Source organism: Medicago truncatula, chromosome 4 (genome assembly GCF_003473485.1).
Source record: "Medicago truncatula cultivar Jemalong A17 chromosome 4, MtrunA17r5.0-ANR, whole genome shotgun sequence".
Lineage (NCBI taxonomy): Eukaryota > Viridiplantae > Streptophyta > Magnoliopsida > Fabales > Fabaceae > Medicago > Medicago truncatula.
In genome coordinates, this window is record NC_053045.1 from 38,122,882 (window position 1) to 38,139,867 (window position 16,986).

A 16,986-nucleotide genomic window follows, 5' to 3' on the forward strand; every position below is an offset into this window, starting at 1 on the left:
GTGTTACATCTATCTCCTTACAACAACCATCATGGATTTTAAAACAACTCATAACATAGTTAGGGATGGCTTACGCCACAACTTTTATCAACACTTCCTTACCCTCTCTGGATAAGCACTGCTCCTTCCAACCCTTCAGTTTCTTCCAGACCCGATCTTTAACAAAAGAGAAGATAACCTTTTTTGATCTTCCAAAAACAACTAGGAGGCCAAGGTATCTATTATGGGTTGCCACAGTCTTTGCTCCCATCATATTGCATATGATATTTTTGTCCGCTTGAAGCACATTTCGACTGAAAGAGGCTTATGATTTCTCCATGTTAACCATCTGACCCGAAGCCTTCTGATAGGTATCAAGAAATTTAAGAATATTATTTGCCTCATTTTGATTTGCTCTAGCAAAAAGCAAGCTGTCATCTGCGAATTGAAGGTGGGAAATTTGAGGGGATTTTCGAGCTACTCTCAGGCCATGGATACTGCCGTTACGGATCTCCTTATGAATTAGTCCAGATAACACATTTTCACAAAGAATGAAGAGATAAGGAGAGATGGGATCTCCTTAACGAAGACCTTGTTCGGGTTGGAAGGACTTACTAGGCTGCCCATTAATGAGGATTTGATAAGACACCGACGAAATGCACCTCATGATGACGGAAACCATACATTTTGGAAATCCCATAGCCGTCAAAACCACTTGCACAAAAGGCCACTCAATTCGATCATAAGCTTTTGACATATCAAGCTTAACCGCCATCATGCCCTTCTTTCCTTTTCTTTTCTTCTTAAGCCAATGAAAACACTCTATATCTATTAAACCATTATCCGTTATGAGCCTACCTTCTACAAAACCACTTTGTTCCGCATCAATCACATCAGGAAAGATGGATTTGATCCTTTTAGCTATCACTTTTGTAACAATTTTCATAGACACATTGCAAAGGCTTATGGGACGGTAATCTTTGGGAGATTTCGGATCTTTACCTTTTGGGATAAGGACAATAAATGTCTTGTTAATCTTCTCAGGGGACTCTTGATTATTAAGGATACCTTTCACTAGCCTCTTTACATCATTTCCCACTAGGTGCCAATATTTTTGATAGAATAGGGTCGGTAAGCCATCCGGACCAGGGGCTCTGAGGGGATGCATCTGCTTAATGGACTCCTCTATTTCCTCATCTGAGTAGGTTCTGCTGCACCAAGATATATGATATGCAGAAAGTCTATCTCTGATAACCTCACAAGTGAGCTCCATATTCACCGGATCCGAGGTTGTGAAAAGCGAAGAGAAATAATTAACAAGAAGTCTTTCCACGTTCTTATCACCTCTCCACAAAATCCCATGCTCATCTTTCATCTTAGAAATCTCATTTATTTTCCTTCTCTGGTTTTCTTTCCCATGGAAAAACTTGGTGTTCTTATCTCCGTCTTTCAGCCACACCGCTCTACTCTTCTGCCGCCAAATAACTTCCTCAACTTGCAGCAGCTCCCCGTGCTCTTTCTCAAGCTCCTTGAATTTTATGATGTTGTCAGGGGAACCGTCCCACAAATGAGCTTCTTTCAATTGATTTTCTAATCTGGATATCCCTTTCTTGACCTCTGACACCCTATATTCTTGAAAATCATTATTCAGGCCTTGAACAACACTAACCTTTGTTTCCCAATCCATAGAAGAATTAATGAGTTTTTCACATCTAGGATCCTTTGACCAAATATCTTCAAATCTAAAAACATGAACCCTCTTTCTACAGACAACGTTAGGATCCACTTCACGATGAACCAAGATTGCTGCATGGTCGGAACCAAATCGGGTCAAATGAATAACTCTGATAGGAGAGAAATAGTTATTGAACCCCTCATTTCCCATTGCTCTGTCATGGCGACATTGAATATTTTCAGACCCCTCTCTGCCGTTGAACCAAGTAAACGGGTACCCCTCATAGCCAAATTCAGACAGCCCACACTCCGCTAAAACGTTTCTTCCCAACGCCAATTGAGTCATAGAACGAGGATTGCCACCCTTCTTGTCATCTGCTACCACCACATCATTGAAGTCACCAACAAAGAAGACCTTATTTTCATTCTGGGCGGCCAAATGTTTGATAAGTCTCCATGTCTTCCACTTGTTATTTTTTTCCGGATGCCCGTAGATACCAGCAAAAGCCCAAGAGTCATTCCTTTCATGGTCTTCCACCAAAAGCCCAACTGTTATTTTCTTCCACTTGTTATTTTCCTCCATTTTTAAGATGCTATAAATCAGTAAGACACATTTTCATATAAAGACAAATCAAATAAATTTTTATGTAGTAAGAAATTGTTTCCTTTTTCTATTACATAATTATTGCCTTTATCAAACCTATTCTTCTAGAAATTTAACACTTGATTTCTTAGGGTTGGATTTGAATCAAATACCTCTAGTCAAGTTGTGAGAGATCCCTTATCATCTAACTTAAGTGCTCTCGGGTAACATTGTTCTATTGGAACAACTAATTATCGCGACACATCGTTGTACAATCCAAGTTTCCGTAAACACACGAAACATAAATATTAAAAGAATCACTATTATACAATTGACAATTTGACATATGTCAAAACATTTGGCCTTTAAATTAATAGTCAAATGAATTTAGGAAACAAATGTACCAAAACCCTTCGTTTTTTTTTTATTTTTCTTTTAATGAACTAAACCCTTCGATTTGTGAATGTATAGTAGAATCTTAAATATTAATTATGACATAGTTAGATGTAAACTTCAATCACAATTGTTCCATTTACTTCCAACTCCTTCCTCCTATCAACCGACAAATTACTTTACGAAACCCCTCTTGAAAGCTCTCATTTTCAATTTTATTTTGAGGCTATTAAGATCAATCCTTAATACCTCATCTGCAGTTCTTTGTTGTTGAAAAATACCCCATCTACAGCTCAAGGGATGTAAGACTTACAAATTGCACCAATTAATTCCATTACAATTATTTAGTTAAAGGGTTATAATTATTTAGTTATACAATAGCCACTATATCTAGATTTGCGTGTATAAACAAACAATAATGTGTGTACACGTTATTTGCATTATTTATGCTTTATGACACTAGCTACTCCATTCTGTAATCAATTAGCCAGCATTTGTGCCCCTTCCCCTACTTCACTTCATGGCTTGAGTTTGACCATGAACAAGGTTTTGAAATCTACTCCATCTCTCCGTTCCTTTTTAATTATCACATTTTGACTTTCTACATAAATTAAGATACTAAATGTATTTCATTACTTTTGATATAATAACTTATGTTTTACCAATAATATCCTTAATTATTTACTCACTCCGTTCCTTTTTAAGTATATCTTTTAGAGAATTTTTTTGTTCTTATTTAACTGTCATTTTCGAAGTTCAACGCAACATTAAATGTTGTTTTATCAATATTATCCTTACTTATTTATTGCGCATAGAGAAATATATGAAATTAAATATTGAATGAATAAGGCTATTATAGTAAAAGAGTATATTGTTGTATCAAAAGCAGTAACATTTATTGAATGTCTTGGTTTGTGTAAAATATTAAAAAGAGACAATTAAAAATGAACGAAAGTAGTAGTAATATCATATTTCATATATTTCTATCTCTGCAATAAATTATTAAGGGCATTATAGGAATAACACCATTTAATGTTACATTGAACTTTGAAAGTGACACTTAATTAGAAACAAAAAATTTATGTAAAAGTGACAGTTATAAAGGAATGGAGGTAGTACTATTTATCCATGTTAATTAACAAACTTTTGTCCCCGTGAGCATAGCTCAGTTGGCAGGAACAATGCATTGTTATATGCAGACCCCGGACACCCCACTTATTCACCTTATAAGGTGAATTCTAGCCAATAGGCTACCTGACAAAAAAAAATTAACAAACTTTATCTAATATTTTGTGGACCATTCCACTTCACCTTGTTCTTTAATCAATAATATTTCCCTATTTAACAAAAAAAATAAAAAAAACCTCGCAATTTCCCTAGTTTACTTTCACTTTTATTCTGCCTACTCTTTTGGATTTTATATCTATCATGGTTTTGTAAAAAAAATTAAGCCCCTTGTTTTCTTACTCTTTGTATTTTCCAAAAGCATCGACATCCAAAACTGGTATACCAGTCAAATCCATCCAAAAGGAATTAGATATGTCATGTTTCCTTTACTCTTCAAGCAATCAAGCACAATATTATGTCGTTTACGGTTAATGTTTTTGCCGACTTGGTCAAGTTTATTTCATCCTTTAAACGTCATTTTCTTTTCTAAAATACACTATATAAAATTGTACTCAAAAGTATCATTCAATATGGTACATAATTGAAAAATTATCAGCAAGTGACAAATCCAAGTGAGAAGAAATTCAGGTGAGCTAAAGAGATAGTTAGGGGAAATCGCATGTTTCCTACAAATATAAATGAGTAATTAAAGGGACGATTATCTAAGGCGAAAAGTATACAAAATAGTACTCTCTACGTCTCAAATTGTATGACGTATTAGACATTTCCTACATATTAAGAAATACAATTAATATTGTGTGGAAAAGAGATATTGTGAATTGTTTTACAAAATTATCAATCAACACCCGTGCTCTGTCAACTACCTCCGCACAGGTCTCAGTGCCATCATCCCAAAGTTTGACATTTTGATGCTTCCAAAGACTCCAAAAGAGAACAACATTTCACGCTCTCTTCTTTTTGTGGATTTCATCCCTTTTTAATACTCCCTCCGTCCTTATATCTAAGCCCCCTATTTGACTTTATTTTTGTCTCTAAATGTAAATCCATTTTTAAATTATTAGATGCATTTATTATTTTTTCCTAAACATACTCTAATTAATACTACTAACTTGTCTTGAAATATGAAAAGTCAAATTTAATACACATACAAATAAAGGATAATTTGGTAATATTATCACACAAAACAGACACATTAATTACACTGACAACTTTTCTTAAGAAATGTGAAAAACGCAAAGAGAGTTTACATACAGGGACGTAAAGAGTATTAAATATTGAAATATAATGATATACAATATTAAATATTAAAAGGGAAGGAATGATAATATTTGATATTATATTTCAATATATTTTAATCCACAAAGGAAAGTGATGGTAATCCGGAGTTCAATTGAAAAATAAGTAAAATTATTCAATAATTATTTCACAATAGTTGCATGGAAGGAAGCTCGATACCTATTTGATACCTTTTTTTTTTACAGGTAGTCATGTGAAAGCTCATGCACACAAATTGGTTTAAATCTCGATCATGATGTTCAATTTTGCAATTTTGATATGCCGGTTGTGTTAAGTAAGACTTGTAGACAATTATCTAATATTGTTTTTTTTTTTGACAAAATTATCTAATATTGTTATAATATTAATATTAAAAAAAGCATGGTGAAATAATAAGTTCGAGAAATTTTTTAACACAATGATGAATTTTTTGTTTTTTTGAAAGAAACAATGAAGAATTATGTTTGAAACATATGAAATAGTAAAAAAAATATATTAAATTACACTAGTAAGAAAAAAATAATTCAAAACCAACAAATAATAGATTAACAAAATATATCGTATTAATAAAAAAAGGGTCATGCTAAGGATTCCTAAAATAACAAATATTTATTGAAAAAATAAATAATCAAACCTTTTTAGAAATGAATTGGTATAATTTTCAATAAATAATTTTTATTTTTTTGTATACTAACATGAGGCCGTATGGAATATGTTAACATTTTTTCTAAAAAAGTAGTCTTTTGGGCATAGTTGGTCTGGAGTTTGAATCTCGTATTTAATTTATGGGTCCTGCTAACCGATGTTTTCGGGGCACTGGTTAAGCACACCATAAAAGAGAATTATTATCATATAAGGAAATTGTTTTTGATTTTATTATAAATTAATTACATAATTTCAATACATTAACTACTATATAATTTCCTTTTTCATATCTTAACTAGTGCCCCGGGTTAGCATTTTCCTTAATTTATTCACTTTAAAGATAAAATTTTAACGATTAGACTACTAAATCAAGAATTAGTTGTTTTCGATTTTGTTATTGATTTACGATTTTAACTCTGATGAGTTTTCTTAAACCTTCCTTATACAGACTATGCCAAATTAATGTTCTTTTTTGTTAGAAAAATTATTTTTTATATTGAGAAATAATCAATGTTCCTTTTTTAGAATAACTAATGTCGATAATAAATGGAAATTAAGAGAGTTGTTGCCAAGTTCTTCTCTTAATTTACTGTCAAACGATTTTCTAGAGACGCAAAAATCAAAATTGATTTCATTTCATGGCAGGATTAGAAGGATATGCCAAATTGTGTTTTGCAGACATAGAATCCTTTGTTTCCAAAACCAACAACAAACACTTTAATTTTTAATTAAAAATAAAATAGCACCATTACTTTATCACGCATGAGAAAAATAAAAAAGTGAAAACTCATTTTAGTCTTTCATAATTTTCGGATAATCCAATTTAATCTTTGATAAAAATTAAAATTAAAATTAAAATTAATCTCCGACATTTTTATATTAAAAACAAATTAACCCTTCTACTATAATAAATCAATGACATTTATCATATTTTTTTAATCAGTGTAAAATAATCAAATATGATAAATTATGTGAGATGAAGAGAGTAATTAATGTTATTTTTTTAGAATTATTTTTCTTATATAAAGAAAACTAATTTCTTTATAGAATAATTAATGTTAATTAATAAAGGTAAATCAAGTTGTTAATTATGCAAGTTCTTCTCCTAATTTACTCTCAAACATTTCACCAAAAAAGCACAAAATTGATTTCATTTTATGGCATGATGATTAGCATATGCCAAATTTAATTTTATTCCAAACTGTGTTTTTTAGACATAGAATCCTCTGTTTCCTAAACCAAAAGTACTTTAATTTCTTAATTAATTAAAAATTAAATAGCACCATTAGTCCATTACTTTGTCACTTAGTGGAAAAAGAAGAAAAAATTGCATTAAAATACCAAACAAAAAAAAAAAATTACTATAAAAAACGCGTTTAATGTTTAAGCCTTTTGTACTCTCCCAAACAGAACTTCAACGACCATCTTTCAAGCTTTGAACACAAAACCAACACTACAACGTGGTTGAAGAAGAACTAAGAGAGAGAAAATCACACTACAAAATCATCATGCACTAGAGAGAGAGAGAGAGTGGTTTGTGTCCTTTGACTGAGCCTAAGCCGGCATAAGCCGTCTAAGGTTGTTGTCTGGTTGATGATAATGTTCTTTTTTATGTCTGAATACGCGTTGAATTTTCTATCACACTTTTCTCTCTCCTCTTAATTCCAATTCAAAGGTCTTCTAACTAATTTTCTTTCTTTTTTGTTATTTTTTATTTTTTTTTAACTTTATTCCATGTTTTATAATACTTAAGTATATTTGAGTATTCTAATCTTCACCCCAGAAGTTGAATTTCACACCCTTTATTTTCTTCCTTGTAAAAATGTTTTCTTTTAGTGCTAGGATCTGAATTTTGATGTTTGATTGTTGTTTACTGCTTCAGAATTCAATTGGGTTGGTTTGGAAATTGGATTCATGGTAGAAAAGTTTCAATCTTTGGTTTTGGATTGAAAAAAATAAATAAAAGTGGTAGTTGTAGTTTTATTTAGCATGACTATGTTCATGAATTTTGGTGAGGTTGTTTGAAAGGAATTTTGTTGCTTTTGAAGGATGATATTGTAATTGTGATATTACTATATATTACATAGTTGAAGTGTTGTGTATTTTGGTGCTGCAAAATGGGTTGTTTATGTTCCAAGAGTTCAGCTGTGGAAGATAATAGTGAAAGTATATCAAAGAAATATCAATCAACTAGTACAAGAGTTTCTGAGTTGAATGTTTTGAGGTTGAATTCTTCAAAGAGGGTTGAGGGTGGAGGTGATGTGAGAGTGAAAGCTTCATCGAATGAAAAGAAATCAAATGGTTCTGGGCAGTTGTATGATGATCAAAATGGGAGGAAGAAGAAAATTGAGAAGAATGAGTTGACTGTTATTGATCATCCTGGATTTGGAAGAGTTCCAAAGGCTATAGAAGCCGAACAAGTTGCGGCTGGATGGCCGGCGTGGCTTTCTTCTGTTGCTGGTGATGCTATTAAGGGATGGATTCCGAGGAGTGCAAATACTTTTGAGAGGTTACATAAAGTAAGTTGCTTCTCTGTCTGCTCTATTTGTGTATGCAATATGATTAGATTTATATAACTCTTACTTTTAGAATTGGTATATGGTTAAATCAGTGATGTACAAGAAATTTAAAACACAATAATGTTCCTATGGAAGGAAAGAAAGGGATCAATATATAATGTTTGATTTGATTATATAAATAAATATAGATACTAGGTGACAAGATTTCATGTAAAATTCATATTGCAGTTTAAGGTAGGGTTAACTTGATTCTTTGTACTGCAAAAATAGAAAAAAGAGTGAATGCCAATTAGGCTGTACTGTAGCGTAACTTTGTCTTGTTTATTTGAGTTAAACTTCTTATATTGGTGAAGAAAAGAGGTTGTATTCTTTGACGTTCTTTCCAATTGATGATAGTTGTCTATTGATTTAAATGAATAATTTGGTGTTCCGTTATGCAGATTGGGCAAGGAACTTATAGTACTGTTTATAAAGCTCGTGATGTGACTAATCAAAAGATTGTTGCATTGAAGAGGGTGCGGTTTGATAATCTTGATCCTGAGAGTGTCAAGTTTATGGCAAGGGAAATACATATTTTGCGTAGGCTCGACCATCCAAACATAATCAAACTTGAGGGCTTGATAACCTCAGAAACATCTCGCAGCTTGTACCTTGTTTTTGAGTATATGGAACACGACCTAACAGGACTTGCATCAAATCCCAGCATCAAATTCTCTGAACCACAGGTAGTAACGGTTCTTTCGATTCCCTCCGTTGAGAACTTGAGATATGACCAAATTAGTCTTTATACGGCTTGGACAATTTTCATCCTTTAAGCTAATTTTTGGGGTTGTATTAGGCTCTGCCGATATTCTAAGATGGCATCTGAGCCTATCCTAGATTTGTTATTAGGCCATCCACATTTGTTCATGCTCCAAATGTCCAGTCTCGGACATGATGTGGTGTGTTGATATCCCACATTGATCAGAAAAATGGCCTAAGTAGTTCTTAGTTGAAATATCAAGTGTATTTATATGAAGCATTGTCCATATTTGATTGAAATTTGTTTTCTAAGAAAACTCCTAAAACAATATTTTCTTTGTATGACAGCTGAAATGCTACATGCATCAACTTCTTAGTGGATTGGATCACTGTCATAGTCATGGTGTCCTCCACCGTGACATAAAGGGATCAAATCTTCTCATTGACAATAATGGTGTTTTAAAGATTGCTGATTTTGGTTTGGCAAATGTTTTTGACGCCCATCTCAATATTCCATTGACAAGCCGCGTAGTAACTCTGTGGTACAGACCACCTGAACTTTTACTCGGAGCAAATCATTATGGCGTTGCAGTGGATTTGTGGAGCACTGGTTGCATACTAGGGGAACTATATACGGGCCGTCCCATTTTGCCAGGAAAAACGGAGGTATGGTGTTTACAAATCTACTTTCTCCCTTGCAATTTTGTAAATTGGTACTCATAAAATGATTTTAGTTCCTTACGTGGGAATTATGTATGAGGTAGCTAAAAATTGATTTTAGTTTCGTATAGGTTGAGCAATTGCATCGGATTTTTAAACTTTGCGGCTCACCATCTGAGGACTATTGGCTTAAGTTGCGGTTGCCACATTCAACAGTATTCAAGCCTCCACATCATTATAGACGATGTGTTGCTGATACATTTAAGGAATACTCATCAACTGCTCTTAAGCTTATAGAGACCCTACTTTCTGTAGATCCATCAAATCGAGGGACGGCAGCTGCTGCTCTGAAAAGTGAGGTATATAAGGATTGTTTTCACATATCTTACACGTATAACTTTGCAATGAAGCTCTTCATGTTATTTCCTGCCATTATAACCAGTAATACTCCTGAGAGCCATGTGATTCTCCATTCTGAACTTTTCCCCATTTTTTACAGTTCTTTACATCAGAACCTTTGCCTTGTGATCCATCAAGTTTACCAAAATATCCTCCTAGCAAGGAGATTGATGCTAAAATGCGGGATGAAGCAACTAGAAGGTACCTGATTTAGGTTGATTCTTTATAAGTTGAGGCACAGTGACATAAGCCCATTTATATAAGATAACTGATATGTATCATTTTTGTTTATAATCTTAGGCAAGGAGCTGTTGGAGATAAGGAACAAAGATCTGGCTCAGCGGTTAGACAAGAAAAAGGACCTAGAGCTGCTGTCTTGACAAAAGATAATGCTGACTTGGGCGCGTCAATACAGGTAATCTATTTTTTTTTCTTTCTCATATATGCATTCATCAAGGAATGCACATGTATTAAATTTGAATTATTCTAGTGTGCTATTTAGTAATTTCAGTTGTGTTCTTTCTACTGCATTAATTTTTCTCTTTTCCACTCACTTTATCTTACTGTTGTCTGAAGCAGCAGAAACATTATTCCATCACAAAGAACCGAAGTGAATTGTCCTACCCTCATAGAGAACATGTGTCTGGCACTCAGGGCTACCCACACAAACAATCAAAAGATGTTAAAGAAACAGAAAATAATTTATCTGGCCACTTTTATAATAGACCGTCACATTCAGGCCCATTGGTTCCTGGTTCTGGTTGGGCCAGGGGTGCGAAGGAAGTTGATAATGGACCTACAGTTTCAAACAGAGTGAACCTATCGAAACTATCCGGGCTAGTTGCATCTAGGACTTTATTGTCAGAAGATCAGGAGCCAAAACCAGTTCCCTCCTTTCCCTACAGAAAATCAATTGAAGTAAGAAAATCCGTCGAGGCGACTAATGGATCAGAGTCAAGAAGAAGGCGGGATAAAAAACGTATTGTTGATCAAAGTCAAATTGTAAATAGAAGAGTCCCAACTGAAAAATCAACTCCGGTTAGTTATTATAGTTGTTACTAATTATTATTTATTTCTTGTTTTTGTTTTTTGTTTACCAATTATCAAATTTTTGGTAGCGAAAACCTTCCCTTGCTTCTATAAGGATTCGGATCCTCTCGTGTTACACGAGCAACTCTCATGTTATATTTAAAACCACGATTGTCTTTATCTTTGCTGAATAATTGAATAATGAACAACGATTTGGGGCTGTATTTTCAGGATGGACATGGATCTAGTGGAAACAAGATATACATGTCAGGTCCATTACTGGCTTCAAACAATATGGATCAGATGCTCAAAGACCATGATCGTAAGATCCAAGAGTTTTCAAGACGAGCAAGAGGTGATAAAGTCCGTGCACAGAGAAAGTAGTTACAAATTACTTAAAATATTTCTGATTCGGCAGCTGCATACGGTATTTTTATGATAACATTTATTTATCTCTCAAAACTTGAGAGAAACAAGTCAAGAGTAGTGGAGAGTGCATTCACTCTTACTGTAACATATATCATGTAAATTGCAGGCTCTATAACAACAAATTTATCTTTTACTATTCATGTTTCAACCATATACAAATACAAAATAATATAAACAATTTACTATGGTAGCTGTTCGTGAAATCACGGTGCCAACTTAGTTTTCAACTACTGGTTGTCCCTAAGTTTGGTTTCTACATCACCAAACACAATTATTCTGGTTTTTCATTTGTTGGTAGATAGGAAAAAGTTGAACTAGATATTTGGGGCGTTGGCATTTGATTTGTTTTTATTTTAGCTGAAGAAATGCAATTTCAAACTTGAAAATGATATTGATCTGTTTAAAATTAAAATTAATTCAAAGCCATAGGGATATTTCAGGAAAGATGCTGCAGCTTAATATAACAAGAGCAGATTATTATTTATTCACCATTAGAATAAGCAGTATTTTCTATAAGAAACTTCTTTATTTAAGCTTGGCGAAATTATGTTTGTCGTCCCCTAAGTTCGACAATTTTCTCATATAGGTCCTTTAATTTTTTTTCTTCTCAAATTGATCGTTTATGTTACATTCTGATTGCACTGGCAGCCATCTCTCCCATCTTAATAACGACCAGAGCAACTGAAAGCATATGGTCATTAGGGTCTGTCTCTGCTCACCCCTGCACTAATCCCCCCCTCCAAATAATAATTTTTTAGAAAAACATCCATGAAGTCCAATAAACGATCTACTTTTTTTTTTAGTTTACAAATTACAATGTCATTGACCTCCTTCACTTGCAAAGTTGCTCAACTGATTTGGTTTGAGTTAAGGGATAAAAAGTTGGATATGTCGTGACTTCAAACTCGGACAAAATAGTAAATATCAAAAGAAAACTTGACCATGCTATTGAGGTTAGACCCACTTCATAACAGTAATTCGGAAAATTTAATATAAAGGACCGATTCAGGAAAAAGAAAAATTTGAAGGACTAATCCAAAAAAGCTCTAAATTGCATGCATAATTTTGCTTTTAAACTATTATTTCACATATGATCTGAAATTTTGATGAAATTAAAAAACAAAAGATTTGTAGAACTCATTGTTTAAGCAACAAGGAAGATAATTTTAAGGACTTATTGGTGTCAATATGACCTAATTATATATTTTTGATCCAGTAACATTTATAAATATGAATTCTATCACAACAAACAACTGGTATTTTATTGGCAATAATACCTTAGGTAAAAGTTGAGTACACAAGGATCGTTGAGGCAGATCTTACCTGATGCAGTAAAGCATAATCAATTAATCACGCCATAAATTGACTAGATATCTGCTAGAGTTGCATCATGTTTTCCTTTGTTTGGCTAGCCATCTACTTAATTCAGACGGTGCTCAAATTTAAAGTTATTATTCATGAGGAAATGTTAAGAATACTCTTTTCTAACTTTCTCCCTTCAACTCATTTTTTTTATGGGAAATGTTAACAAATGCTATTAGGGCATTGTTTTAACTTTAAATAGTAAGTTTTTGTTAAAGTTTATGAAATCAATGCATTGTAAATTGGAGTTTTTGACTTTTTTAAAGAATAATTTCTGTAAAAAAAAAAAAAAAAAAAAAATCTTTATTAGAAATCCTTAAAGAGTATCCTTAGGACACTCGTTAACAAGACCATTTTTTTATTTAACGAGTGTTAGAAAGAGAGTGTTCTTAACATTTATATCTTTTAAGCATTATTCAATCAATAAGTATTCTTCAGCTTCCTTTAAAAAAAAGAACTATTTTTCAGCTAACAATAATTTAATATGAAACTTATATTCTTTTATGAAGTGAATATAGTACAAAATAATTTTCATGAATGGAAACAACATAATGTGATACTTTCAAATTGGCTAATGAATGATATCACTTAATTTTCCATGCCAGATTGATTGATATTCATTTTCTGTATTAAATAAGAAACTATTAATAAATAATCCGCATATTTAAAACAAACAGCACCAGTGGTCTAGTGGTAGAATAGTACCCTGCCACGGTACAGACCCGGGTTCGATTCCCGGCTGGTGCATTTTTTCTTTTTCTTTTTTACTTGTTTTGTTCAATTATTATTAACCTATTAAAACGATAACAAACATCAAGCGGGGATAGCTCAGTTGGGAGAGCGTCAGACTGAAGATCTGAAGGTCGCGTGTTCGATCCACGCTCACCGCAATTATTCTACTTTTTTTCCTTCTTCTTCCTATTTTCTATTTGGACCCTTTTCTTCCTTAATTTTTGCTAACCACACCGCCTGTCTTAAATCTTATCAACTCTGTATCCAGTGATTATAATTTATAACTTATAAAAATCTTGTTTTCAAAGTTCCAACTAAATATCCTTCAAAAAAAAAGAGTTCCAACTAAATATTATTGGTTATCCATTTATTTTTGATAAATTATTTGGCCATCCACTTAATCTCAAGCTGCATGCTACTCATATTGAGATTAATTATGCAGTCCATAATAATCTGACACTACTTACCTTTCAAAAAATAATCTGGCACTACTTAGCTCAACAATTTTACATAATCTCCTTTAGTTCATGATAAAATATTAAAAAGCCTTCCAAAGTCTTTCTCAAGGTGGATAATGTAGGCCATGTTTTGAATAAACAACTTAATTAAGCAGTAAGCACTCACAACGTAAGGAGATTGTCATATAAGTGTTTTTTTAGGCAAGTGTTAATATATACGCTATTTTTATAACAAAAGATAAAATAAGATTAAACTATACTCACTCCGTTCTAAAATATAAGCAAATTTTACTTTTTAAGTTCATTCAATTAATGATGTATGTGGTCCATAATATGAACCACATATATCATTAATTGAATGAACCTAAAAAGTCAAATTTACTTATAAATTTTTTTCATAAGCTATTATGAAAAGTTTATGAAAATAAACTAAAAAAAGTTTACATATCATAAGTTGTTTCTATATGCTCTCTCAAAGAGTATCATTAAATAAACTAAAATGAGTCGAACCAAACAGACCTGTAATGCTTCTTATATTGTCAATTGCAATTGATTCTATCACAATTCTGGACCTTTTAATCGGCAATATATAATATATACCTTGGTTGGACTTACTGTGAATCCAGTAAACAAGAGATGTTCTGCTGCATTATTACATTAGTCTTACTGTGAATCCACATAGGCAGCAAGTTGTATATTAATATATAGTACTACCTTAATCAGCATAATAATTTCTAATTAATTTGAATTTTTCATGCATTGATGGATGATGATATCATAACTTCGTACTACTAATTATTGATGAACACTTTATCTATATTATATTATATTATAAGCTGCAGTTTGTTTAGCAACTCCGCCATAGCTTAATTAGTATATATTTCATTTTCAAGGTGACACTGCTCAAACTCAAATCTATCCTTTATATAAATAAAGATAATTGTCTTCATCGTTCATTTGGATAAATGACGTACGTTTCCATTTTGCAATAATTTTCTCTCAAGTTATAATATGAACATGTTAAAAATTGTAATGCTTCTTCCACTAAAATAAATTGCAATGCTTTTCAAAATCTCATATCATTTCAATTATAGTAGTATATTGCAGCTACACTACAAACATGTTAGTTGAGAATTTGTATGGGGAAAAGCCAACTGAATCACAAACTGGGGAATGTCACTTTTCTAAGCACAAGTTTTTTTTTTTTTGTTTGAAAAAAAGTTAATTAGGCAATTAAGTATGATATGTGTTTTCATAATTATTTCTAAAGAATACTTTTTTAGAACAAGCCAAAAGAGAATATGATATTAAAATTAAAAGTGAATCACCGCGTACAAGGCGTGCAACATATGAAAATCCAACAAAAGTTAAAAAATCATTGGTGCGATATCAAGGGAGCACCACCCTAAGTAAGTAATAACAATGAAATAATTACACAAAAACACTCATACATGAAAGAGGTTGTTGCCATCAATCATGGTAGTCAAAAGCAAAAATGATCAAATTTGCCTCAACCACACAAAAGAATGTAGCTTAGCTTTGTCGAGGATGGTATAAGGATCAGACGCCTTATTGTTGAAAATATGGTCGTTCCTCTCCTTCCAAATAACCCAGGCACATGCAAGCCAAATAATCTTGAAAGGTAGGATATGGGTTCAACGAGGGATGAATTCGACCAGATAAAAGGTAGGAAAAAAAATGAGGAACAATCAGGAGACCAACAACAATGGAAAAGATGAGAAGTTGAATGGATTGAGGATAGCATGTGGAAAGGCATATGTGTTGTTTTTTAATCTAAACCATTTATTTTGATCTTGATGGCTGAGATTCATTCTCATATAAGTATGTCATTCTCACTCTAAATACATTATATATATATATATATATATATATATATATATATATATATATAAACATAGGCTTAATCCTTTAAAATCATAAAAAGGAGCTTGACGTAACTATAAAATTGTTGTCATGTGATTGAAAGGTCGGAGTTTATGTCTAACGTAATAGCATGAATTGTTGGAACCTCTTCCTACACTCTGTATACGCGGAAATTTTAGTGCACTACATTACCATTTTTAACACTTTAAAATTATATCTCCAAAAAGACTAAATCCCCTTCAAATCCCTCTATCCAAGTCTTCAATTTATCTTACATTTTCTAGTTGGTGAAGTTAAGTGTAATTGCCAACTTGGTGGAAACTGTCATTTGTGCTTGTCTTATGTCAATTAGGAAAACAATATTTTAGATTTGCTATCATAAACTAGTTTACTTTAACCTTTATTTGCACTTTTTTAGTTCTTTTTTTATCATCACTCATATTATAATATAGTATGTTCTTAGTCTTATCTCTTCATATCCTACGTGTGTGCTCTTTTTCACCTAACATGGACCCTTATTGGTTGATGTCACGACTTCCAGCATACAAAGACAATGGCTGGAATTAATTAAATATTGTTCTGTGTTTAGTGATCCATTTACCAACTTGCTGTTTTCATTGTAGCTTAGATATAAAACAATACATTCACATAAAAAACAGTTGATAGGAGTTTATTGTTTTTTTGTGTGTATAAAACAGTAGATTCACCGCACGTAAATGCAGAGTTTAATACATTAAACCTTGTGTTTTTTTGTTTAATTTAAAAGAAAGTGAATGAAAATTGCATGTTTTTTTTTTTAGGGAATATTACATGTTCTACGTATGCTATATTTTTTATTTAAATATTTCAAAAAAGAGAAATGTTCAATATTACGAGCAATACACTGACGAAAACAACGAAATGTGTTCATCAATTAATTCACCACACTAACTCTCATGTATTCCACCAAAAGCGGAAGTTATATTTGTTCCCACTGTTTACATCTTCGGTTTTCGTTTCTAACCTATCGTACCAAATAACACTCCTCTTTAAAAAATTGTTTGATTAATTATTTCAATTAGCTATAACTTATGTTTTTTTAAAAAAATCTCGATTC

The 16,986-nt window shown here is 32.3% G+C and overlaps 1 protein-coding gene and 2 non-coding genes across 4 annotated transcripts; all 3 read left to right on the forward strand.

The window, feature by feature from the left end:
* Positions 1 to 7,065: 7,065 nt before the first annotated feature.
* LOC11443298 (probable serine/threonine-protein kinase At1g54610) lies at positions 7,066 to 11,657 on the forward strand. Of its 2 annotated transcripts, none has more exons than XM_013601200.3 (8): positions 7,066 to 8,196; positions 8,637 to 8,921; positions 9,286 to 9,603; positions 9,729 to 9,956; positions 10,097 to 10,197; positions 10,297 to 10,411; positions 10,579 to 11,034; positions 11,257 to 11,657. In XM_013601200.3, exons 1-8 carry the CDS (start codon positions 7,795 to 7,797, stop codon positions 11,407 to 11,409), a joined length of 2,058 nt encoding a protein of 685 aa, XP_013456654.1. In that variant the 5' UTR covers positions 7,066 to 7,794; the 3' UTR covers positions 11,410 to 11,657. The 2 variants fall into 2 exon arrangements, with proteins under 2 accessions (XP_013456654.1, XP_039689055.1); XM_039833121.1 differs by having other exon boundaries at positions 7,067 to 8,196; positions 10,576 to 11,034.
* Positions 11,658 to 13,492: 1,835 nt separating this feature from the next.
* TRNAG-GCC (transfer RNA glycine (anticodon GCC)) lies at positions 13,493 to 13,563 on the forward strand. Its single transcript has one exon. It is a non-coding gene; the product is annotated as a tRNA-Gly (tRNA).
* Positions 13,564 to 13,633: 70 nt separating this feature from the next.
* On the forward strand, positions 13,634 to 13,706 carry TRNAF-GAA (transfer RNA phenylalanine (anticodon GAA)). The gene has a single exon. It is a non-coding gene; the product is annotated as a tRNA-Phe (tRNA).
* The last annotated feature ends 3,280 nt before the right edge of the window (positions 13,707 to 16,986 follow it).

Coding starts and splice junctions, on each gene's coding strand:
- LOC11443298 (XM_039833121.1), top strand. CDS start 7,795: ATGGGTTGTTTATGTTCCAAGAGTTCAGCTGTGGAAGATAATAGTGAA. Junction 8,922..9,285: donor TCAAATTCTCTGAACCACAG/GTAGTAACGGTT, acceptor TTTGTATGACAG/CTGAAATGCTACATGCATCA. Junction 10,198..10,296: donor CGGGATGAAGCAACTAGAAG/GTACCTGATTTA, acceptor TTATAATCTTAG/GCAAGGAGCTGTTGGAGATA.